This window comes from Papio anubis, chromosome 1, assembly GCF_008728515.1.
Source record: "Papio anubis isolate 15944 chromosome 1, Panubis1.0, whole genome shotgun sequence".
Lineage (NCBI taxonomy): Eukaryota > Metazoa > Chordata > Mammalia > Primates > Cercopithecidae > Papio > Papio anubis.
In genome coordinates, this window is record NC_044976.1 from 84,788,639 (window position 1) to 84,815,505 (window position 26,867).

A 26,867-nucleotide genomic window follows, 5' to 3' on the forward strand; every position below is an offset into this window, starting at 1 on the left:
AGGTGTTGAATTGATTGACCTAACTGCCCCATCCCACTCCTGAGCCCACTCCAGCCATCACGATCATATATAAAACCATTCCTTTATAATGTCTCCTTTCTGTACTGTGACTCCACTCCAATTCTCTCACAATCTTCCTTTAAAGAGACCACGAACACCTACAAAATAAAGTCCCAATCCTTAGTGTGAGATACTAGAGTTTCCACAGAATGCCCCACCTCACATAACCGTCCAAATTCAGCCTTCCTTGGAATTTACATTCCAGAAAAACTGAGCTATACGTAAGTCATTAAGATTTCATTCAAGTTTAACAAATATCACTGAATGCCTGCTACGTTCTAGACACTATGTGCCCAGATATGACAGTGAAGAAGTCATATTGTCGGTCCTCGTGGAGACAATTTTCTATTGCGGGAGACTGGCAATTAAGTAGCAACGACTGTTTATCATTGTAAGTTCCTAATGGGAGATAGTGAAATGCAAATGGGGAGTACTGGGCCTAGGATGAGGATATCAGGGCAGGCTTCTAGGCATACAGAAGCTTGATTTTCAAAGAAGAATAGGAGTTATCCAGGAAAAGATAGGAAGGAAGTATTCCAAGCTAAGGAAACACAGGTAAAAAAGACCAGAGTTGAACAAGAGCATGACGTGACCTAGGAAAAAAGGAGTTCAGGAACTCATCCTAATTCTAGAGTTTGGGAAGTGAGTGGAGAACAGCAAGAAACAAGGCTGCAGAGAAGAGCAGGCCTGAGGCATCAGGGACCTTGTACACCATGTTGAGAAGTTGGACTTTCCCTGAAGGATGGAGACATGGAAGCCAATCTGGTGACTATTGCAGCAATTCAGGAGTAAGTGGCAATGGGCCTGGGAAGGTGAGAATGAATAAAACAGACAGAGATGGAGTAAGCAGACCTTGAGGTTTGATGAGATAGGAGCCATGAGGAAGAAGAATTGGTTGAGGATGTTGCCCTGGCTGCTGTGGAAATGCCTGGGCTCCCATAGCCGCCTTTGCTGACCTCTGTCATCATGCTTGCACCACCAGGCATTTTAGCTTCTAATCACACATGCCCTCCACTACACCAGGAGCTATGTGAGGACACGGCAGCTGTTTCTCTGTGTCTGAATGGCTGCTTGGCACTTACGAGGTGCCTGATTAACATTTGATAAGCCAAAATAAGTATTCATATTTCAAGAAAATGTACAGCTATGATAGTAGATCTAAAGAAATCAAGTCTTTCATTTAAAAAATTAACACAGCAAAGCATAAATATTCCAAAACATTGCTTTCTCCTAGTGTGAGAAGGTAATTTTGCCATTCTTATTGTAATCAGTTTTTTAAAATACTTTCTCACAGGTAGGGCATTTGTCCATGAGTGGGCTCATCTACGATGGGGAGTATTTGATGAGTACAATAATGATGAGAAATTCTACTTATCCAATGGAAGAATCCAAGCAGTAAGGTATGTATATTTTTATTTAACTTGTTCCAAACTATTTTAAATTGCAACCTTTTTTTTTCTTGAATTGATTACTTTAAAAAATGTGTGTCCTGTCTTATTTTCTAATTCAAATTCATTCTTAGTGCCTTCTTTTTCAGAGTTCCACAAAACCACTGTTTTGTTACTTTACAAGTGTTTCAGTTCATTGAATTCTTCACTCTGCAGCTAGAAATCATTTGCCTCCTTTTTTTTTTTTTTTTTAACTGTACCAACTATAAAAAATCTACAGGTGCTGTGTTCAGTGTCTCCATCATCCCATACCAGCACCAGTGACATAAACAGAGCTAATGAGGCTCTTCAGTGCCTTGAGGGCAGAATAATATCTTTTTTTTTTTTTTTTTTTTGAGAAAGGGTGTTGCTCTGTCACCCAGGCTGGAGTGCAGTGATGCTATCACAGCTCACCCCAGCTTCAACCTCCGAGCTCAAGCAATCCTCCCGCCTCAGCCTCCCGAGTAGCTGGGACTACAGGCACACATTACCACATCAGACTAATTTTTATATTTTCCGTAGAGATGGAGTCTCATCATGTTGCCCAGGCTGGTCTTAAGTTTTTGTACAGACAGGGTGTCCTTATGTTGCCCAGGCTGGTGTTGAACTCCTGGGCTCAAGAGATCTTCCCACTTCAGCCTGCCAAAGTGCTGGGATTATTTCTGCCATCATGGTGGTGTGAGCCACCATGCCCACCCAGCCCAGAATGGTATCTGTGTGGACTTTATCACTATGAATGGGCTTGGGAGGGACTGTGAAACTTATCTGAAAAACAGTTTGAATATCAAAGCAAAACAGAAACTCCTCCCAGTTTGAATTAAACCTTGCGCGATGTCAGTAGAAATCAAGCACAACCCTTGGAAAGAACGCTTGGCTGCCGTGAATGTATGAGCTAATTCTTGCAACCAGCAGTCTCAGTGCACAAAAACTGCTTTAGTGCAAACAGAAGTGATAGGGAACTTCCCAATGTATTTTAAAGAGTTAGTATAACTCAGACACTAAAACCTGACAAATGGAATGAAAAAAATTCTGTAGCTACAGCCTCTCTAAAAAGATAGAGGCGAAGATTTCAAATAAAAGGATAGAAAATTACATCTGGCAAAATTAAGGTAATAATAAACACATTAAAGCCAAGTAAGAATGTGTTCCAGAAATCCAAAAATGTTGTAATAGTAAGTAATGAATATAGTACATGAAGAAAAGAAGAAAATAAATGATTGTTCCAATAGATTCTCAAAAGAAACTTGATAAAAATGCACATTTATTCCTGCATTTAAGAACAATACCCTCTTTTTAAGTAGAAGTTGGTACAGCATCCTCTCCATGTCTGCTCCCAGTCTTGCTTGCCTGATAGCCCTTTAAGATGCACTCAGCTTTGATTCCTGTCTCGGCCTAGTACAACTTTTTCAAAAGGGGCTCAGAACTCAGTTCTGGCTTCCATTTGTCCCACAAGACCATTACTGCTCTTTACTTTTCCCTTTATAACAGTCAGACTCTGTACACTTGGTCCATTTCCATTATATTATGCCTTAGTGTTGGATCTCTTCAGGCGTAAAGAGACACCAAGTAGGCTGGGCACAGTGGCTCACATCTGTAATCCCAGCACTTTGGGAGGCCCAGGCAGGATCACCTGAGGTCAGGAGTTCGAAACCAGCCTGGCCAACATGGCAAAACTCTGTCTTTACTAAAAATACAACAAAACTGGCCAGGTGTGGTGGCACACACCTATAATCCCAGCTACTCAGGAGGCTGAAGCAGGAGAATTGGTTGAACCTGGGAGGTGGAGGTTGCAGTGAGCCGAGATTGTGCCAGTATTCTTTCTGATAGAATATTTCTTTCCAGAGATATTCTAGAAATGAGTACATATACAACACGTTTTTCTTTCCACAGATAAGACATGATCACCATGTCCTCTTTAAACCTTTTAATTTTAATATATTAATAATATGTATTGCTCATTATCTTCCAAATTTTTAAATTATTTGTAAGGCTTAGAAGCAATCACACAAATGACAGCACTGCCCAGGACAGGAGGTTACTTCATTCATATGATACAGAACATCTGTTGAGAGCCAACAATCTACCTCATATTTAATAGGGAAACACTAGAGACACTGCCAGGACTAAGAATGGCCACTGTTATCACAATTATTCAACCTTGCTTAGGAAATTGTGGCCAACGTAATAAAACCGGGGAAGCAAAAAGATGGAAAGGAAGAGAGAAAATCACTGTTACGCAGATGATCTGTGATCCACTTAGAAAACACAAGGAAATAAACTGAAATTAAAATTGACAAGGGAAGCCAATAAGGTGACCAGGTACAAAATAAATATTCAAATTACTTTTCCATATATTAGCAATAACCAGTTCAAAAATATAATACTCCAAGACAGCAATGAAAGGTATAATAAAAGTAGAAACAACGCTAAAAAATGTGGAAGACATATTTAAAGAAAACTATAAAATCCTTCTCAAGGGGTTAAAAGAAAACCAAGATAAATTGAGAGACATTCAATTCATGGAAGACATAAACAAATTTCATATATAGGGTTTATGAAATTCTAGTCAAAAGTACATCAATTTTTACCTCATTAAAAAAAATCCAAGAGTTCGTTTAGTAGATAGTAGCTAAGATCATTTTGGAGAAAAGATGTCCTTGTTTCTTGGATCATGAGAGGAAAATCACAGAAAGGCAATCTGTCAGAAACTGAGCACAGACTCTGACCCTTTGAAATGACGACATCACCTACACATCTAACCTTCCTATATTTTCAGATGTTCAGTAGGTATTACTGGTAGAAATTACTGGTAGTAATGAGAGATGTAAATTTGACAAGGATGAGGTTCATGTATTATCTAGTAAGTTACTGTCAGTGGAATGAAAGCTCTCGCAGATGGTTGTTAGAGGCCTAAATTCATAAAGGGGATTCTTACTTTTCAAATTTTAAATATGCTATAAAACTACATTAATTAAAACAATGTGGGCCGGGGCACTGTGGCTCACCACACCTGTAATCCCAGCACTTTAGGAGGCCGAGGCAGGCGGATCAGGAGTCAGGAGATCGAGACCTTCCTGGCTAATACTGCGGAAACCCCCTGGCTCTACTAAAAAATACACAAAAAATTAGCCAGGCATGGTGCATGGCGTCTGTGGTCCCAGCTACTCGGTGGAGGCCGAGGCAGGAGAACATGAACTTGGGAGGTGGAGCTTGCAGTGAGCCGAGATCAAGGCCCACTGCACGCCAGCTCAAGTGCTGACAGAGCAAGCACTGCCCCCAAAAAAAAAAAAAAAACAATGTGGGCAGATATTTACACTTACACATATAATTTAGTTATTATAGGTAGAATTACAAATCTGTGAAGAAAGGTAGGATTTCTTGAGATAGACAATTTTTTAACTATGTGGGGAAAGTATTAACAGACTCTTTTCCAATTGGATGAACTCGTTAAAGATAAAAAGCAAAATCATAACGAAAACTAGAAGAATGTTAATAAGTATCAAATCCCTGGATAGCAAAACTCTTTCAATGCATTCAATCATTGAAAAATATAACTGAGAGAATAATAAATGTGGCTACATAGAAATTAAAAATTTTGTTGCACATAAACCAAACATAAACTAAATAAAAAGGAAAAACAGAAAAAAGATATTTGCAAAAATAAAAAAGAAAGCCTTTAGAAGCTTAGTATTGTAACACATAAGAGCTTTTGAAAAATCAGTAAAACAGTAACATCCAAATAGAAAAACAGACAAAGGAGAAGGATAGATAATTTACAAAAGAAGAAATTAAAATGCCCAGGAGTTTGAGACCAGCCTTGGCAACATGGTGAAACCCTTTCTCTACAGAAAATACAAAAATTGGCCTGGCATGGTGGCACGTGCCTGTGATCCCGGCTACTTGAGAGGCTGAGGTGGAAGGATCACCTGAGCCTGGGGGTGAGGTTGAAGCTGCAGTGAGCCGTGATCACACCACTGCATTCTAGCCTGGGCAACAAGAGTGAGACCCTGTCTCAAGAAAAAGAAAATTAAAGAAATGAAATAAAAATGTCCAATAATAAAAATGTTTGTACTTACTAGTAATGAGAGATGTACATTTGACAAGGATGAGGTTCATGTATTATCTAGTAAGTTACTGTCAGTGGGATGAAAGCTCTCACAGATGGTTGTTAGAGGCATAAATTCATGCAACTTTTCTGGAAAGCAATTTGGGTGACACATACTAAATTTAAAAATTTGCTGATCCTGCGATTTCATGTTTAAAAATGCATTTCGTGTTTAAAAATGCATTGTAAGGACATGATAGAGAAGCTGTATCAACAGGCTTTAAAATGTTCAAACTTTTGGATCTAGTAATTACTCAGGGAATCAATCACAGGGCAAACTTGGAAATACAGTCAAAATTGGATATGAAATTTTGTTTATTCATTGATGTTTTATTTATAGTACTGACAGATTGGGAGGGGAAACTAAGTTCAACAAGTTAGTCTGAATACATATGATGGTATTAAACGATATAAAATTATTAAGATCACATTTTGAAAATTTTTTTTTTTTTTTTTTTTTTTTGAGGCAGTCTCAACTGTGTCTCCCAGGCTGGAGTGCAGTGGTGCGATCTCAGCTCACTGCAACCTCTGCGTTCCAGGTTCAAGTGATTGTCATGCCTTAGCTTCCCAAGTAGCTGGGATTACAGGTGCACACCACCATGCCCAGCTAATTTTTATTGTATTTCTGGTAGAGTTGGGTTTTGCCACATTGCCCAGGCTGGTCTCAAATTCCTGGCCTCAAGCAATCCACCCACCTCAGCCTCCCGAAGTGCCGGGATTATAGGTATGAGTCACTGCACCCAGCCACATTTTGAAAACTATTAAATAATACATAAATATATAAATAAATAATAATATTAAAAAGTTAAATATGCTAAGGTTTTTTTAAAGCAGGAAACAAAGCTATATGTGCAGTGTTATGTTAATATATATATATTCAACATAGTAACAGTAGCTCATTTCTGATGGTGAGACATGGTTTTTTTCTTTTCTTCATGCTTTTTGCCATTTTCCAAATTTTCTATAGTGCTCATGCATTGTTATACGGTTAAAAAGTAAAATTAAACAATAAGATGTAGGGGGAAAGCATTCCAACTGTAATAGCAACAAAACTCATAAATACCTAATACATGGAAACATTTAAAATACCTATGAACATATCAGAACTCCGCAAAAGTCGTATGCAATAAACTAATTAGAAAACAAACAAATAAGAAATGTCAGAAAATCTTTTGCTGGGAAATAAAAGAGGGCTCTTGACCTTCTAGGGATGACGGGAATAGATTCAGAGGTGCCTGAGGACTTACGTCTGTATTAATGCTAACAACAGCCCTAAGCCAGACTTGGCTCTTCTGCTGCATAGAAATACATTCTAATACCATTTTTGTAATCCCCCCAGATACTTTCTGGCAAACAGAAATGACTCTGATGACAGTTTAACAATTTTGCTATGATGGGATGTCCTTGTTTCTTGGATCATGAGAGGAAAATCACAGAAAGGCAATCTGTCAGAAACTGAGCATAGACTCTGACCTTTTGAAATGATGACATCACCTAAACATCTAACCTTCCTATATTTTCAGATGTTCAGTAGGTATTACTGGTAAAATTGGAGTAAACAAGTGTCAGGGAGGCAGCTGTTACACCGGAAAATGCACATTCGATAAAACAACAGGACTCTACAAAAAAGGATGTGAGTTTATACCCCATTCCCAACAGACTGAGAAGGCTTCTATAATGTTTGCACAACATGTTGATGCTGTAAGTACCTTGTTTTCCCTCCTGCCACCCCTCCACCCCCCGCTCTCAGATTCTTTTGAATTTAGTGAGGCTTTTACTCCAAGTGCTCCAAGGGAGAATCAAAGTTTAGAGAAATCATCAGTGAGCAGTGGATTATCTCTGGGACAAGCTGGGTGTGCAAGTCAAGGATAAAGTCCTATCTTCCTTCCCCTCACCCTCCTCGTGTCCACGCTTTCTTCTCCATCATCCTCCCCCAACTAGTTTTTAGTTCAAGTGCTTAGGATTACTTTAAATACTCACAAAGGCATACAAGCACACACATTCTTACTTAAGTAAGGACTTTACCCAGGGGGATTGGGCAGTTCCTTTTATTAGTTAATAAAGACATGATCAGTAGGCTCTTGATTTAACTTTTCAGAGAGTTCTTTTCAGCCTGCATGTTTGCTTTTGGTTAACTGAAATTTTCTATCTTTTTAAGAGTGTTGGTTACGTTAGGGAGTTCATATATAGTTAAAATAGCTTTAAAGTTTTAAAATTCTTAATTTTTTTTATGACCAACTGGTCATAAAATGAACTTGGCCAGTTATTGATATTACTGCTAAATATATAAGTCAGAAATTTTGCACAAAATGAGATTGAAGGCATCAGTTAACTGACTTCAGTGGGAAGTCTCTCTTATCTTCCAGTCTCAGATAAAATTACATTTTCCTTTTGGAATGGAGGTTGAAATAAATTGCAAGAGTCTGTCAATAGGAATGTAGCATAAGTTTTTAAAATGTGATGCACCATGGCTCACCAGGCCCATCGTCCTTCAATTTGGCATTGCAGTCCATTCCCAGGCCTATTCAGAAACTTCCAGGAGGAGGCCCAGATTATATATTTTAAATTAGCCACAGAGTTAAATCTGATGCCTAGTCAGGTGGGTAGCCTCTGCCTGGGGTTTACACAAAAGTTTTTCAGGTCTTCTTCCTAAAAAGTATCCATACTGATAACATAAAAACATTACCAAAACATATGACCTGAAAAATGCACATAAAGAGAAAAATGTTGTACAACTAATGATTACTTTCTAAATTAATAGAATCCTAGATACTAGGATTTATAATTGAATGATAATATTGTAAAGTCACTGAGAGGAGGAATCATGTTACTTCTCCTTTGTATACTATGCCTTAATAAAAAATCCCCCACATGTGAGGGATATAAATACTAGCAAGTGTTATATGACATAGGAAAGGGAAAGGAACCATCATTTATTGGCTGTGTTAGTATTGACCCTAGTGCCTATATTCTCATTTATTCCCTGCATAATAACTATCACTATTTTGTAGATTTAATAATTCAGGTGCAGAGAGGTTAAGGTTAGTCAAAAAACAACAAAGTTATATTGAGTTTTTGTTATGTGTCAGACACTAGGGCTAAATTTTGAGGAAGCAAAATTTAGTAAGCAGGTTTTTGTAATAGATGGTGTATTAGTTCATTTTCACAACACTATAAACTATACCTAAGACTGGGTAATTTATAAATGAAAGAGGTTTCACTGACTCACAGTTCCACATGGCTAAGGTGGCCTCAGGAAACTTGCAATCATGGTGGAAGGTGAAGGGGAAGCAAGGCACACCTTACCAGGCGGCAGGAGAGAGAGAATGCAGGGGAAACTGCCACTTACAAAATCATCAGATCCCGTGGGAACTCACTCAGTATCACAAGAACAGCATGGGGGAAACCATCTCAATGATCCAATCACCTCCCACCAGATCCCTCCCTCAACACGTGGGGATTACAAATCAAGATGAGATTTGGGTGGGGACACAGAACCAAACCATATCAGATGGATTTACAGTCCAATAAGTGCATTGCAATGTTAAAGGGGCCTTATTGAAATTTCTACAAGATACTATGAGGCTGTAAAGGGCAGAATGGAAATTCTCAGTAGGAAGAGTAGAAAATTAAGAAACATTTCGGAAGTGACTTTTTGACTGAACATGAAGGTAGTTTACAACATAGAAGACAGAGGAGGAGCAAAGCCTTAGAGATGCCAAAGGCTGGCAAGTATGGGAACTGACAGGCTATAGTGGGGTAAATTAAGAGACATGGAACACACAGCCAGAATGAGAATGGAGAAGGAAGCAAAGTTCCAAGTCATAGAGTTTGCCGTTGGTATATGAAGGAGAGGATTGTAATGTATGAACAATCATGAGCCACCAAAGGGTGTTAAGCAGAGGAATAAGAGGAAAGACTCTCAGGCAGCTGGGAGGTGGACCAAACAGAGAGGAAACAAGATGGAAAAGTTACATAGGAAACTGCAATCATCTGAGGGAGGGACTGTGATGGCTTGGGTGATGGATATTTCACTGGAGATGGAGAAAAGATAATGAAATGGAGAGACAGTGAAATGTATTGGTCTTGGTTACTTTTTAGGAGGGAAAAGGTAGGAAAACTTCTAGTTTCCTAATTTTGGTGATGGAGTGCATAGTGGTGACATCAAGTTAGGAAATACATGAGGAGGAGGAGCAGATGGGAGGAAGGTGATAAGGCCAACAATGAACATGAGGAGTTTGAGGAACATGTGAGACCTCCAAGTGGATTTTGGAGAGAGCTGGAACATTGGGAGTTGAAGGTTGGAATACAGTGTGTTAGTAAATGAGTGGGAAGTAAGGAAGTGGAGTTTGGTAGTATAAGGATGGAGAGATAAGATGGTTCCAAGAGAGGAATACTGGAAAGGGTGCCATGGAGAGAGTAGTGATGGCTTGAAATGGTAAATATGAGGAGTAGGAAGGAAACCAAAAAGAAGAGGTAAATGGATTGCCGAGGAGCACTAAGGGTCTAATGAGATTGAAGGCCTGGTTTAAGGTGGGAAGTCTGCATTATGACCATGATTTTCCCCAGCACTGTTTTACAGTGATTGTGCAATTGAGCCAAGGTTATGCAATAGCAGAGCAGACAGGAAAAGGACAGAGGATTAAACTATTTTAAATGTGGATTTAGAATATTTCTATCAGGCTGGGCACAGTGGCTCATGCCTGTAATCCCAGCACTGTGGGAGGCTGAGGTGGGCAGATCACTTTAGCTCAGGAGTTCAAGACAAGCCTGAGCAACATGGAAAAACCCCATCTCTACTAAAAACACAAAAATAAGCCAGGCATGGTGGCACAAACCTGTAGTCCCAACTACGCGGGAGGCTGAGGTGGGAGGCTTAGTTGAGCCCAGGAGGCAGAAGCTGCAGTGAGCTAAGATTGTGCCACTGCACTCCAGTGGCTGACTAAGTGATACCTTGTCTCAAAATAAAAGAAAATATTTCTAACAAATTATCAAATATTTTACCAGATAGTTTACCATTATCTATATCATTTCATTGACAATTTCAGGTAGTTGAATTCTGTACAGAACAAAACCACAACAAAGAAGCTCCAAACATGCAAAATACAAAATGCAATCTCCGAAGCACATGGGAAGTGATCCGTGATTCTGAGGACTTTAAGAAAACCACTCCTACGACAACACAGCCACCCAATCCCACCTTCTCATTGCTGCAGATTGGACAAAGAATTGTGTGTTTAGTCCTTGATAAATCTGGAAGCATGGCGGTATGTTCAATGAGTCTTGGTCTTCTGGATGCTGGTCACAGATATGCATGTTCTGGACCCTGACTCGGAACTGGTTGGGAATAAACATAACCCGAGGGCCAGAATGGTTGTAACTATAACATTGTCTTCAGAAATGCCCACTTCACCTTTGTTCAACAAAGATTCAGCATCAACTATCTCATTTGCCAAATTGAATTAATTTTCAATTTATGAGCCAAGATCTGATGAATTATATGAGCTTAACATTTTTAATGTTTCACTGACGATATATAAGTCTATAGGTCCACAGCCTTATGTATTACTCTGTTCTCATACTGCTATAAAGAAATACCCAAGACTGGGTAATTTATAAAGGAAAGAGGTTTAATTGACGCACAGTTCCCCACGGCTGGGGAGGCCTCAGGAAATTTACAATCATGGTGGAAGGGGAAGCAGGGATGTCTTACATGGCAGCAGGAGAGAGAGTGAGAGAGAGAGAAAGAGAGAGAGAGAGAGAGAGCGCGCACAAAGTGGGAAGAGTTCCTTATAAAACATCAGATCTTGTGATAACTCACTCACTATAGTGAGAACATCATGGAAGAAACCACCTCCATGTTCCAATGACCTCCCACCAGGTCCCTCTATTGACATGTGGGGATTATGGGGATTACAATTTGAGGTGAGATTTGGTTAAGGACACAGAGCTAAACCATATCACCTGATACAGAACTTATCTAGAATTATTACTAATGCATCGAACTTTAATGATTATGTAATCTGTTTTTATCTTTTACTATTTATACACTGGCCCTAAAATTCTACCCAAAGATGCTGCTAAATATAAATAAGAAGTTTTTCCCCCCAGGATATGCCTCAAGTAAGCTTATGGTCATTTGCTCTACATTCATGCAGCCACTTCCAAATTCCCTATTGCCTTTTCTGTTATTAGTCTTTCCATCTAAATGTAACCTGTTTTTCTTTTGCTTCTCCATTTAGACTGGTAACCGCCTCAATCGACTGAATCAAGCAGGCCAGCTTTTCCTGCTGCAGATAATTGAGCTGCGGTCCTGGGTTGGGATGGTGACATTTGACAGTGCTGCCCATGTACAAAGTGAACTCATACAAATAAACAGTGGCAGTGACAGGGACACACTCACCAAAAGATTACCTACAGCAGCTTCAGGAGGGACGTCCATCTGCTCTGGGCTTCGATCGGCATTTACTGTGAGATGTGTTTTTCTATTGTAGTTTGGAATGTTTGCAACTTATGTTGCTTAACAAATTTCCATTTCCAGTGTTTCCGTGCATGCCTAGGGTCCAACTGGATGACAGAGCCAAGGTCAGAGCAATGGTTCAAATGATGCAAAGATACAAACCTCCAAAGATACTAGTAACCAATTCATTTATGCTTTTATGCTTTTTTGCATCTGTGCATTCATGCTTTTCTGCATGCGTATCTGCATTCAAAATATTCATGGTGTGCCTTCTACATGCCAGGCAATGTGCTAGGCCCTAAGAATACCATGAGGGCCAAATAGACACTACCCTTCTGTCATGGAATTTACCATCTTATTGGGGGAGACACATTAACCAAAATATAACACAAATAAGTGTATATTTACAAACTACAATGAATGCTGTGAAGTAAAGGTACACAATGATGTAAAAAAGTATCTTCTATGGGAATAAAGAGGTCTGTGAATATGGTTAAGCTTTGAGGCGACTGAACACTCCAAATTTTAGGGCATATCAGACCTCCTTTTGGGAAAGCAAATAGTTTATTTATTGAAGCAGGAGGCCTTGGGGACTGTAACTATGATTGTATTGGGGTAATACCTAAAAATCTCATCTGACCATCCAATCACATCATTCCTCTACTTAGATGTCCTGTCTCCCCATTTTCAGCGAAATTAAGAAAAAAATTCTCTATCTAATGTGTAAAATCTATCATGATGCAGCTTTTATCTACCTTTCCAGGCTTAAGCACCAGGGACTCTCTGCCAGGCAGTCTGTGTTTAAGCAACTGGATAACCTGTCCTTCAGAGCTTCCACATCTTTGCCACACTATGTCCTCACCAGAGCACTGTCTCCTCCCTTCTTTGAACTTTTAATCATGCTCATTCTTCAAAGACCCATCTCAGACACCACCTGCTTCTTGACATCTTTCCTAATTCTTTCAACCATATAGAATTGCTTCCTAAACCCTATAACTCTTAAAAGAAATTCCCTCTTATGACATCTAGCTAGTCTGTCTTACATTCTAATTATCCATTGTAATTGAGAAGAACTACTTTAGGAATAGGACTTATCTTCTTACCTCCTAGACTGCTAGCACAATATCATTTTTGCAGGAGGTTCTTAGTAAATAAAATTGAATTCATTGTTTGATGCACTAACACCTGATGTTTAGTTGCTGCAAGTATAAAATGCAATATTCCATATTTACCTGGAGGCTATTTAGCCACATGAAACAGGAGATTGAAAGGGGCTGGCAGGGATAAGGTCTCAGAACCTCGCAGTATCTTAGGCGAGTTTGCCCTAAGCCTGCTCGTTGGGCATATCACACTCAATGGTGCTGTTCCAGTTTTCCACGTGGCAGCGGAAATCTGTAGTTTCCAGCTGACACTGCTTGATGTGGACAATGGGCTTGACCATTTCTTCAAGTGCTTCTGTCCCTCTGACCATTTTGGTCCACTTTGAAGATCAGTTCCCTGAAAGTGGTTTCTATTGCATATACTGTCAGCTGCGAAACCCTTCTCCAGATGCCTGCATGCATCTGCGTTTTATTACCCCTGTCACCCACCCAAGCCTTGACTAAAGGAGCAAATAAGGGAGGAAAACAGACAATGAAATCACTGATGTGCTGTACCAAACTCTCACTATGCAAGACCCTAGGGGAGCTGACTAATGCCAGATGGCACGGTGGTGAAGAGAGAACTTCTGATTCTGCATTTTCCATTCAGATGAGTAAGAGAGAGAGTGCTATACCAGTGGAATTTAGGATGCCTCCTGGAGTGGAGTCTGGGTGTGGGGTGGGAGAAGCTCATGTGGCTTCAGGGTGATGAGGTAAAGGACCTTGGATGTTATACTGTCTTCAAGATCCCTGCTAGTCCCTGCTGCAGGCCCTGGTCAGGTCTGCCCTGGGCTCCTCGCAGTGGTGTCTGCTGTAGCCATAGCAGTTTGGCTTGTTCTCTTGGCTTGCTCAGGGCCCAGTGGTCCTTCCCCGCTGACTCAGTCCCACCCTGGCTCTCCCTGTTGGAGAGGAGCCCTGAGCACCACCCTGTCCTCCATCCAGCCTCTAGCCACACTGTACACTCCTCAACCTCTGTGGCAGGATTATCTTTCTCTCACCTGCCAACACTCAACTCAGTTGTCTTCTGTCTCCCCTTTAGGATATATGGGAACATTTGCCTGTTTTCCATGACACACAGTAGTTATGGGAAGTGAGACAAGAAAATCCAAATTGGGCCTCTCTGGCCTGCAGCTTAGTAAGGCCAAAGCCGTGATCACAGCTGATAGGCTTCTGGGCTCTGAGCTCCTTGACACAGCAACAGTCACAGTTCTGTTCTCTTCCAGGGAGTCAAGGCAGCCTCCTCTAATAGCTGAAACAGAGAGAGAGGTGGAAGCCTCCTTTCCCTTCAACCTTCAGAGGACACCTTCTTTTCTGAGATTCTAGGCCTTTGGAGGATGCCTTCTTATCTGAGATTCTAGGTCAGAGAGATGCTTAGGCTTGATTGCTTATTTCCCCTATTTCTGGGTCTCTCCTTCCACTCTTTTTAGGGGAAGAGTGGACTCTTGCTTTCTCTTCTTAAATAGATAGCATTATTATTTTATCTAATTTTCCTTCCATCCTAATCTTATTCAACATTGGCAGGAGTATCCTCTCTACGCCATGTAAAAAAATAAATAAATAATCCAAATGTACCAGGAATAGTTGAGACACAGGTATCACAGAACAACTAGGAACTGAGATTAATGGAAACGAAATGTTTTGCTTTAATCAGAAAGACTGTTAAAAATATTGACAACTCATGTGACCTAGGTAATGACCAATCAAAACCAATGCCAGGCATAAATAGCTGGTATTGTCCGACTGGTGAATATCATACAAATTAAAGTCTGCCCTGGGTCTAATATCCCCCCAATATAATCCCCATTAAATGAGGATGGTTTCTGAAGGCGTCTTGGAAGCTCTGAAAGACTATCGAGGAGAGACCACGTGAAGGAAACTAGGAACACCTCCTTTACTGTTTCCCCAGTGCTGTCCACTCCTAGAGTTGCCCTGCATCCCACACCATCCCTCTCTGCAACAGACTAGCCAAGGGGAAAGACAGCAGTCAAGTTCCATGAATGCTGCTGGGTTAAGATTGTATCATTTCAAGGCAGACAGATATTTGGTCATTCCCAGACACTTTGGTTTATTCCTTCTGGAATTTCTTTTCTCCTTTCCTGTAAGCAGAATTTTCATAAACAACTTGGCCACCCTGAGTCTGATAACTCATGACCTGAATTCTGTCCTTAGGTGATTAAGAAGAAATATCCAACTGATGGATCTGAAATTGTGCTGCTGACGGATGGGGAAGATAACACTATAAGCGGGTGCTTTAACGAGGTCAAACAAAGTGGTGCCATCATCCACACAGTCGCCTTGGGGCCCTCTGCGGCTCGAGAACTAGAGGAACTGTCCAAAATGACAGGTGAGGGATGATTTGCTGAGACCCCCGGTATTGTCTCTCCTACTGGACTGTGAGCTCCAGTGAACTGGGGAGTGGGGGAAAGATGGGATGGAGAGAGATAAGATAACCTAATTGGCCAACTAGCCACCCTTACCCCCAAATGACTATTTGAATGGACTCTGCTCATTTATTTTAAAGCTTTGGATCTAGGACTAGGGCAGCCTGGAGAAGAGAGAACTAGCACAGCACTCTAGTGAGGACTTAAGACCTTCTTCCTGGGCCAAGAACCACTCCCTTCCAGTGGCAGCTGGCCAAGAGACCCAGAGGAGACAGATGACAAGCCACTAACTACATAACACCATGGCACAAGTGCTACACTAGCAACAGAAAGTACAATAAAGCACAAATAAGGGAGCCTTTAACTTTACCTGGAGAAGAAGCGTTCAAGAAACAAGAGGAGTAGCAAGGAAGGGCAAAGAGCCTGTTAAACAAGGCAAAAGATCACTCCCAAAATAGAATACAATGCAGTTTCTCCATAAAACTTTAACGTATTGTGTGTCTAACTCCCATACACAGTCAGATGGTTAAAATAGATTCCATATGTTACCAGCTTCTTTAGCAGAGTAGGTGAACACATTTTTTTCCTTTTTTAACTTAGGGATAATATTGTGGATCTCAATTATCATACTGAGTTGCCTTCTGAGGCCACTAAAATGCCAGAGTTGTGTATTCCTAATACTACCTGTCCTAGACTGGGTTTCTTAGAAGCAGAGCCTGAGACAGGGATTTGGGTGCATGCAATTTATAGGGGAGAGAGTGCTCAGGAGAAAAGGAAGGAGGAAAGGATAGGGCCAAGGAAGGAGCTAAGCACCGATGCAGACGTAGTCAGAGTCTAACTGCGCCCCCAGGGGACTCTGGAATTGAAAGTGCATCACAGACTTGTCTTCATCTTGAGGCAGGAGGGTGGCCTTTTGCACCATTGTGTCTATCAGTCTTTGACTGTGGACTGTCAGAACAGGGCAGAGGAGAGGGGCATGTTATTTCTCTAGGCAGGGTGGCCTCTTTTAGTAAGACAATTATCTGGAAGGCAGATAAGAGGAGGCAGCTATAAGCCAACGCCTAGAGCAGCTGGGAAGAGATGCACTTGGCTGGGTACGGAGATGTGGGTGGGGCATCAACAGCCTTACTGAAATTATTTCCTTAACTTCAGATGGAATCATAATAGTTAAAAAGTGCTTTCACATCAACTAACTTAGTGACACCTATTCTAAATAGCCCAAGACTGCCTGGCCTGGTGTAAAATCCTGTTTTTATGATATACTACTCTGTAACTGTCCCTTTGTCCACTGTTGTTTCTTGCTGTTGTCACATATCTGTCTTTCCTCATTTAGAAGAAAACTCTAAAGCCAGGTTTGTTAGAATTATGTTTCAAAGAAGAGTAAATCAATAGTCTTGGAGTACGTCTTAATGAATTCTCTCATGTAAAAGTGCAGGACCTTTAATATGTAGATTTCATGACATAAGTTTATACCATAAATTGATATCAAATCGTATCAGAGATTCATGGCTGCTTTGCAGATAGTTGAAGTAACCAGGTGACTGAGATGTTGCTGAAGCTATTATGTACTAAGATTTAAAAATTAGTGGCTGGGTCTGGTGGCTCACTCCTATAATCCCAGAATTTGGGGAGGCCAAGGCAGGTGGATTCATTGAGCCCAGGAGTTCAAGACCAGCCTGAGCAACATGGCAAAACTCATCTCTAAAAAAAAAAAAAAAAAAAATACAAAAATTAGCCAGACACGGTGGTATATGCCTGTAATCCCAGCTATTTGGGGGCTGAGGTAGGAAGATCACTCGAGCCTGGGAGGTGGAGGTTGTAGTGAGCCAAGATCATGCCACTGTACTCCGCCCTGGGCAACAGAGCAAGAGCCTGTCTCAGAAAAAAAATAAGTAAGTTAAAATAGTATCAAAGTCTGAGTTAATGTAGGCACCTATTTGATGTTCATCTATTTATACTTTAATAACACAATGGGATACTTATTTTGTATATTCTCCAAACAACAGCTAAAATGTTGCAAATATTTGCTTTCTGGTAAGTAATTTCTGAAAATGTATTGCATTTTAGGAGGTTTACGGACATATGCTTCAGATCAAGTTCAGAACAATGGCCTCATTGATGCTTTTGGAGCCCTTTCATCAGGAAATGGAGCTGTCTCTCAGCGCTCCATCCAGGTTGGAGTTCTTAATCTTGGTTTTTCATATTTACACATAATCATAGCCAAGATGAAGAATTTAATGGCTAAAAGTTTTAAGTTTTACACTCTTCTGGTACTGAATTAAAATTAAAATAGAAGGTCCAGCCTGATAGACATTATTCCTAAAATGCAACACTACTCATTTAAACAAGGCAATTAGTGTTTACTTGTTTGGAAGCAACACCAAGTGACTTCCTCATAGAAATCAGCAGATAAAATGTCGTAGGTCCAAGAATTCTTTTTTAACATCTCTACACAAGCAACTAGAGCAATGTAGTTGGCTCAGAATTTTCTTCAGAGTAGATCATCTCAATTACAAATTTTCTGGGACAAGTGTCCAGGGATTACTTGTTTTATTTTTCCATTACATCAAATTTCTGATGTTTGCCAAGATTTACATATAATGGACAGAAAGTGCTTTGTACTGTAAAAAACCAGCGGTGTCAGTCCAGACCCCTGGATCTTGGCCCTGGGTCTGTCATTAACTATGTGACCTGGGCAATGAACTTCACCTCTGTGGACTTTCATTTCTCCACTAGGTATAGACCAGAAAACTTCCAATGGCCCATCTGGTTCTAAAATTTCAGGAAAAACCAAATTGCCTTTCAAAAGTCTTGGGACTATTAAGAAAAAAGAAAAAAATGCATTTTTTTAAATGCTTTTTTTAAGTAATTGCAGAAATTATTCACGTTAATTTTTAAACTAGAGAGAGTGAACAATCAGCATTCACACTGTTGTGAATTATAATTTTTATGATGAAAGTTCAGATAAAGGTAAAGGAATATCGTAATGTCAAAGCCTAATAATTACAGATTTTGAAACCATAGGCTTTCTGGCTTATCAATGGAGCATTTATTCAATCTAGAAAGACACCAGTTATATCCATCTGGGTTATGCTGGTTCAGATTTAGAAAATTAAACTCAAGGGCCTGGTTTGGGAAAATGGAGGAATGTGTCCTAGAAAAGTAATTAAAGTGATAAAAGGACAAGTTCACATTTAGGAAATTTCTGCCTGTGATTTTTGTATTTAAGAAACTTAACAGAGAGAGAGTGAGAGAGATGGAGAAATGAGCAAGACTCATTCACCAGCATGCCACAAGAACCAGGTCTAATCGCGCTTTACTTTCTCCACATGCCAGCTTGTAATCTACCTGTGAAACTAGGAAATCTGGTTCCATGACCAGCCCAGTCTGTCTTCTAATAGGTGCTAACTTTGAGACAATAACTACCTAGGAGATAATCCTCAAAATCACATTTTCTATAACAGTCTTCCCTACGTCACTCCCTGCTCTGCAGCTCCCTCATCTATTCCAAACAAGCTGGCCTTGGCTTACTTCATTTATCTCCACGGGGCCTGCAATTACTCCCTGACCTAGCAATTAGGTAATTCAGACAATTTCACCCACAATGTGTGGGTGTCACACATACCCACAATGTGTGGGTGTGATGAATGTCAAAGGATTGATAGAAATAAAATCCTATAGGAGATCAGAGGAAAAGGGGAAATTTTTTACAACTGGTAAATGAGATGGACAGCAGAGAAAACTTTACGGAGAAAGTAAAATTTGAATTTTGAAGGATGAGTAAGGCTTAGACAAATAGAGAAGACTAAGAAGGCTTAGATAAATGGAGAAGACAAACATAAAGCCTTCTAGGAAAAGTAAAGAGTATGATAATAAAGTCAAAGAGTCAGGGATTCACAAGGATATTTTGGGGAAGTGGTCTTGTTTGGGTGGAGGAAGGGAAATTGTGGAAGCTAAGGCTAGAAAGATAACTTAGAACTGCATCATAATTGCTCCTAACACCAAATCAAGGACTCAGGCATCACTGAAGTCTTTTTGATGGGGCACTGGGAAGACAGGGGCAGAAGGGAAAAGACCATGTGATGGGAGCTGTATTCTCCAGAAAGTAAGAGCTGTTTTTCTTAACAGCTTGAGAGTAAGGGATCAACTCTCCAGAACAGCCAGTGGATGAATGGCACAGTGATCGTGGACAGCACAGTGGGAAAGGACACTTTGTTTCTTGTCACCTGGACAACACAGCCTCCCCAAATCCTTCTCTGGGATCCCAGTGGACAGAAGCAAGATGGCTTTGTAGTGGACAAAAACACCAAAATGGCCTTCCTCCAAATCCCAGGCATTGCTAAGGTATGGAGTCAGCTTTTTTTGTTTCTCATAATTCAACAAGATAAAATAAAGCTTTCACAGTATAATTGTAGCATTTTAAATGTTGGCAGTTGCTAAAAGGAGAGTCAGTATTGAATCAAAGAGAGAACAAGGAAAAAAGTCTCCATCCAATGAAAATCACTCAGTATGCCAGCAAGTAAAGAGAAAGGAAATAGGTGATATTTTGTCCAGGTACTAAATGGAGAACCTTCAAATTACATAGTAATCAAGATGCAAAATGATCCTCCACGTTTTGGGATCACAAAAACGATTTGCTTTATCTCAGAGACTCGTCTCTTATAAAAACAAAGCAACAATAAGCATACAGCTTTCAGACCTCACCATCCCCCTGACACCCCCCGTGGAATTTTCTTGACAATGGGAACGATATAGTTAGTTTAAACACACTGAAGCTCCCCGTGGCTGACAGAGTATCAAACATGCACACCTCTTCTTAGATATGCTTCCAACATGCTTGTATCAGAGGCTTTTCCTGTACGTGACACTGAAGTCAGGTCTGTGTCACCTAAAGTTATTCACTGGAAATGTTTACATGTGTTTTGGTTCAGGTTGGCACTTGGAAATACAGCCTGCAAGCAAGCTCACAAACCTTGACTCTGACTGTCACGTCCCGTGCATCCAGTGCTACCCTGCCTCCAATTACAGTGACTTCCAAAATGAACAAGGACACTGGCAAATTCCCCAGCCCTATGATAGTTTATGCAAATATTCGCCAAGGAGCCTCTCCGATTCTCAGGGCCAGTGTCACAGCCCTGATTGAATCAGAGAATGGAAAAACAGTTACCTTGGAACTACTGGATAATGGAGCAGGTAATCACCCAAGAAATTGGAAAGTATATATTTCTTTTTCCAAGAAGCAACCAGGGAATGCCAAGAGGGCACAGTCTGTTGAGGGCAGTTAGACAGGCAAGGCAGAACAGCACTGGGGTCTGGTTGGGAGAGTTCTCCATTTCCCCACAATTCCTACATTTCAAAATGCTGGAAAATATGAAGTCTTCTGCAAGGCCCAAAACACATTAATGGCTCAAGCTCAATGGATTCAGAGCCTCTAGGGAGTTGTCATAGGGTATTCCACAAACCCCAAAAAAAGAAAAAGAGGAAAATTCATAACTATATTGTGGTAGGTGCTTTGTATATACACATACGTACACACACATATGTGTGTATGTATATATACACAAATGCATACATATAAAGACATATATAATCTTTGTTTTTACAGTATCTTCACTGAGGCTTTCACATTTAGAAAGCAGCAGACATAGATTCAAGCACAGTCCTATATGGTTCCTGCATCTATGCAGATTCTATATTAACTTGCCCCAAAAGTGAAAATTCTGCCCCTTATTCTTGTCTTTAAGAAGTCTATCGGGGAGAGAGAGAAAGAGAATTCTACATTTCTTTTTAGAAAAAAACATGTCTTCTTACTGTGAAGCAAGTAACCTTACTAGAATGAATCCTGTGAATGAATTTCCCACCTAAATCTACCCTGGGGAGAAGTCATGAAGTTTATTAAATAACCATACAACATTTTTTTCCTCCACAGTTACATATAGCAGTTTAATTTAGTTCAACAGATACTTATTGACTAGTTACCTTGTGCTATGTTGGGTGTAACAAAGAAACGATATCATCTTAGATTTCATTTAAAAAGTCAACAATTCAAGAAGACAGAATGTATACCTAAAACCACACACACTACACACACAGTGATAAAAGAAGTAAGCCTCACCCTCAACACACCAAAATCTTAAGGTCTCTTGGAGCTAATGAAGAATTTCTTGTTGCTTTGAAAATTCTTAGCCTACATATGAGTTGGAAATATACAAATACCCTCCCAGTTACCTTTAGGATATTTATTAATTCCTTCATTCTTTATCAAGGTGCTGATGCTGCTAAGGATGACGGTGTCTACTCAAGGTATTTCACAACTTATGACACAAATGGTAGATACAGTGTAAAAGTGCGGGCTCTGGGAGGAGTTAACCCAGTCAGACGGAGAGCGATACCCCAGCAGAGTGGAGTAATGTACGTACCTGGCTGGATTGAGAATGGTAAGTAATCTGTAATAACACAGCTGGCTTGTGCAAAAGGATTGGTTTCAAGAGGAAACTATTAAGCCCGTGGGGCAGAATGGTGCATGATTAAATCAGGGTTTCTCAACCTTGGCACTACTAAGATTTTGAGCCAGACAATCCTTTGTTGTGGAGGGCTATCCTGCACATTGTGGGATGTTTAGTAGCATCCTTAACCTCTATCCATTATTTGTCAATAGCAATTCCCTAGTCATGACAATCAAAAATGTCTCCATATGTCATCCACTGTCCCTTAGGGGGGCAAACTAGCCCCCAGCTGAAAATCACTCGATAGAACACAGCTTTTGACTGCCTTACTTCAAAGCCCAGCCCTCTATCAAATACAGTATTTTGTGTAATCTTTTTGTACTTCACTCTCCTCAGTTGTAAAATAAGGATAATAATGGCAGCTACCCGATAGTATGGTCACAAAGAATAAATAACACATCTAACAAACTGTTACTGGTAAATAGTATTTAATAAAGATTTTATCATTATTTTAAAAACATTTTTAATGAAGTTCTTTCCATTGAAGCATTTCTAATTTATCCTAATGAATCATTTAAACAGAATTTAAAAAGCAATAATTTAGGGTTTGTTATCTACATCAATATCATTATCCAAGTCCACTGTCTGTCTTTCCTCTTTTCTCCTCCTGCTCAGACCAGGGAGCACAGCAGATGAATTTCACGCGGGCCAGCACACTGAGCCCACGTGTAAGCAGGTGAGAAAATTATGTCCATGAAACAGACAGTCCCATACCACTTTTGGTTACAAACACTTGCCCTGGACTAGAGAAGGAGTTGAGACCAAGTTTGTGTCCCAGTGGGTTCCCAGACTAGTTTTCCATCAATCTCCACCCTGTCCTGGGCAGGCTTTTTCTTGATGTTGGTGTGGGGGAAGGAGAAGAGCTCCTTTGAGAACCTTCCCACTGTCATCTTTACTTGGCTGTGTGCTTAGTGAAGAGAGGATTCAGAGACACATGGTGTCCCTCATGCAGAGGTGATAATAGAGGGGAAATGTTTTAAAAGATGCCACTGCCTTTTTTCTTTTTTTTCTTTTTTTTTTTAGACAGTCTTGCTCTGTCGCCAGGCTGGAGTGCAGTGGCGTGATCTCAGCTCACTGCAACCTCTGCCTCCCGGGTTCAAGTGATTCTCCTGCCTCAGCCTCCCGAGTAGCTGGGACTACAGGTGCATGCCACCATGCCCAGCTAAGTTTTGTATTTTTAGTAGAGACAGGGTTTCACCATGTTGACCAGGATGGTCTTGATCTCTTGACCTTGTGATCTGCTCACCTCGGACTCCCAAAGTGCTGGGATTACAAGCGTGAGCCACTGCGCCCAGCCAATGCCACTGCTTTTTGAGTTAGGGGAAGGAGGCAGAAGGGGACTGGTTAAGTGACTAAGTCTAGCCTTATCACAGCATTTTACTTACAGTAATACATTTCATTCTTGTAAGTATCCATTTTTAAAGATGGGGAAACAGAAGCTAGAGAGGTTATGGGTTCATATAACTAATAGTGTTAGTGCCTGGCATAACAGTAGGCCATGTTCTTCCCTCTATCCCTCGATAAGCCTTAATGGCAGTCTCTACTGGTGCTTTCAATATGAACCCTGAACCTGCTAGAGCATTCACTTCATCTTTGCCAAAGACCAGATTAATGGGTATGAAGATTAAATGGTCTTTAACAGATAAAAATTTTATAAAGAGGTAGAGTTTATGAGAAAACAAATTCTAAGTAATGCCATGTTAGGATCTTATGAGATATTTTTATTGAAAAGAAAAGAGAACTTGAGAACTCTATAGATTGAACAGACCAGGGTATTTTTTAAATTCCAGGATTACTTTTATACCTATCTTTGACAAGAATGTGAATGAAATTGGAATTACTACAATAACTAGATTCCCATGCATTTACTAAGAAAATCAGAAGTCTTTCAAAAGCACAAAATTTTGGAACCTCTAACATAAAACATTTCATTAAAAACTGAAATTTAATAAGAAACATGAAACACAAACATGGAGAAAGTGAAAGAAATATGCATAAACAATCAAGGCATTCTTGAAGGTCCAGTTGATTAGTTGCCAAATAAATAGGAAAGATAATGAAACCCACACTATTACTTAGGTGGAAGACATTTCTTGAGGCAGTCTGAGGTTTAAAACAAAGTTAGTATTTAGGCCGGGCACAGTGGCTCACTCTTGTAATCCCAGTACTTTGGGAGGCCGAGGCAGGTGGATCACCTTAGGTCAAGAGTTCGAGACCACCCTGGCCAACATGGTAAAACCCCATCTCTACTAAAAATACAAAAAATAGCTCGGTGTGGTGGCACATGCCTGTAATCCCAGCTACTCAGGAGGCTGAGGCAGGAGAATCCCCTGAACCCGGGAGGCAGAGGTGGTAGTGAGCTGAGATCGCGCCATTGCACTCCAGCCTGGATGACAAGAGCGAAACTTCGTCTCAAAAACAAAAACGAAAGAAAGGAAGGGAAAGGAGAGGAGAGGAGAGGACAGGACAGGACAGGAAAGGAAAGGAAAGGAAAAACAGAGGTAGTATTGAAACTGATCTTGCGGAAAGACAAGATCAGGATGGGCAAAGAGATGGGAAAAGAAGCAATTTCAGGACAAATGTCATGAAAATAAATTCCAAAAGGTTATTCCACTAAATATCCAGGAAATATCTTAAGAGATCAAAAGCTGTGATTCTCTGTTTGCTCTTTTCCCTCTGATGAAACCGTATTTGGGGTCTTGTCTCCAAATATTTAAAATTAATTCTGTGTGCGGAAGGAAAGAAGCAGAAGTGGGGAATAGGAAGAGGGTGATCTGATAATAAAACAGACGGAGGTATCACCATTTAGTGATGTTGCTTACCATATTTTGCATAATTTTTTTAATGCAGATGAAATACAATGGAATCCACCAAGACCTGAAATTGAGGACGATGTTCAACGCAAGCAAGTATGTTTCAGCAGAACATCCTCGGGAGGCTCATTTGTGGCTTCTGGTGTCCCAAATGCTCCCATACCTGATCTCTTCCCACCTTGCCAAATCACCGACCTGAAGGCGGAAATTCACGGGCACAGTCTCATTAATCTGACTTGGACAGCTCCTGGGGATGATTATGACCATGGAACAGGTAAGCTGAACCTGGCGTGGACCCTGTAAAGGAGTTTACCAGCCAAGCAGAGGAGCAGAAGTGGGTGAGGCAGGCAGCCGTGTTCTGATGCTTGGGGGCAGAAAGCAGGAGGGATCTTGCTGGTCCTTTGAAATGAGGGATAAATGTATTTAAAGAAGAGAGATTTAAAACCTGAAAAACTGGTATACTTTGGGAGTAAGAGGTTTCAGCCAGGAAAGGTAAACCTCACTTAGTTTCTGAAACCTTGCCAAACTGTCCTTTGACAAACTCCATTTTCTGGGGAGCAGTGACTCCTGGGGAAGAACTGGGAATAGAGCATAGATGTCTATAGAGCAGAGCTCTTTTGGAAGGAACCTCAGGTGCTATCAGACTTTCTCTTTCAAAGTGCGGTCTGCAGACTACAGCATGCGGATACCATGAACACTTGTTAGAAAGTGTTTTCAGATCTGCATTTTCAGATCCCTGGGTGATTTGTACACACATTACAGTTTGAGAAGGACTGGTGCAAACTCCCTCTATAAATAATAAAATAATAAACATTTTTTAAACAACCTGTTCTTTCTGCCAGGCACTATGCCCAGAAATGCTGCCCAAGGCTTTAAGTCATGCCCAATCCAGTTTTACGCTTATCACTGTGTCATTATATACAAAGAAGAATGTAAAAGAGATAGTGACCCTTGTAAATAGGACCATCGGTTCATTTATTTGGGAATCTTATGGGGTGATGATATAATTTCTAATAGACTTTTAAAGCTTTATAAATATTTTTTAAAGTTCTACAGCTTAGGAAGTTTCTTTAAGATTTCAGAATTGAAGTCACATTCTTCTTTTTTCTTTTTAGCTCACAAGTATATCATTCGAATAAGTACAAGTATTCTTGATCTCAGAGATAAGTTCAATGAATCTCTTCAAGTGAATACTACTGCTCTCATCCCAAAGGAAGCCAACTCTGAGGAAGTCTTTTTGTTTAAACCAGAAAACATTACTTTTGAAAATGGCACAGATCTTTTCATTGCTATTCAGGCTGTTGATAAGGTCGATCTAAAATCAGAAATATCCAACATTGCACGAGTATCTTTGTTTATTCCTCCACAGACTCCGCCCGAGACACCTAGTCCTGATGAAACATCTGCTCCTTGTCCTAATATTAGTATCAACAGCACCATTCCTGGCATTCACATTTTAAAAATTATGTGGAAGTGGATAGGAGAACTGCAGCTGTCAATAGGCTAAGGCTGAATTTTTGTGAGATAAATAAAATAAATCATTCATCCTTTTTTTTTTTTTTTTTTGATTATAAAATGTTCTAAAATGTATTTTAGATTTCCTGTAGGGGGCGATATATTAAATGTATTTCCTGTAGGGGGCGATATACTAAATGTATTTTAGACTTCCTGTAGGGGGCGATAAAATAAAATGCTAAACAACTAGGTATATATGCATAAAAACTATCCATTCAAATCCAAAAATTTAATAATCATTGAGTCTTTTATTAATGAATTTGAATACTAGAAAGAAACAGGGCTTGCATCGATAAATGGAAGAATGTTTTTATTTGTTTTAAGGAGCTTTGCCCCTTAAAAAAACATGCAATTGCGTAAATCTAACAGAGTTGCTAAAAGTTGTTTGGTTTCTTTTGGTGAAGGAAAGACCAAACTAAATTATTTAAATATAAAAGTCATGACTTGTTATATAGGGGTTT

The 26,867-nt window shown here is 40.1% G+C and overlaps 1 protein-coding gene across 1 annotated transcript in view; it reads left to right on the forward strand.

Moving 5' to 3' along the window:
- The window catches only part of LOC101007020 (calcium-activated chloride channel regulator 1), a 32,988-nt gene extending 6,354 nt beyond the window's left edge, over positions 1-26,634 (forward strand). The window contains exons 4-14 of the mRNA XM_009212166.2: positions 1,355-1,460; positions 7,116-7,293; positions 10,641-10,859; positions 11,835-12,062; positions 15,361-15,535; positions 17,640-17,746; positions 19,701-19,916; positions 20,504-20,765; positions 21,839-22,009; positions 24,929-25,165; positions 26,007-26,634. Coding sequence (XP_009210430.2) covers positions 1,355-1,460; positions 7,116-7,293; positions 10,641-10,859; positions 11,835-12,062; positions 15,361-15,535; positions 17,640-17,746; positions 19,701-19,916; positions 20,504-20,765; positions 21,839-22,009; positions 24,929-25,165; positions 26,007-26,398 — 2,291 coding nt within the window. The 3' untranslated portion in view covers positions 26,399-26,634. The remainder of the gene's footprint in view (positions 1-1,354; positions 1,461-7,115; positions 7,294-10,640; positions 10,860-11,834; positions 12,063-15,360; positions 15,536-17,639; positions 17,747-19,700; positions 19,917-20,503; positions 20,766-21,838; positions 22,010-24,928; positions 25,166-26,006) is intronic.
- Positions 26,635-26,867: the final 233 nt, after the last annotated feature.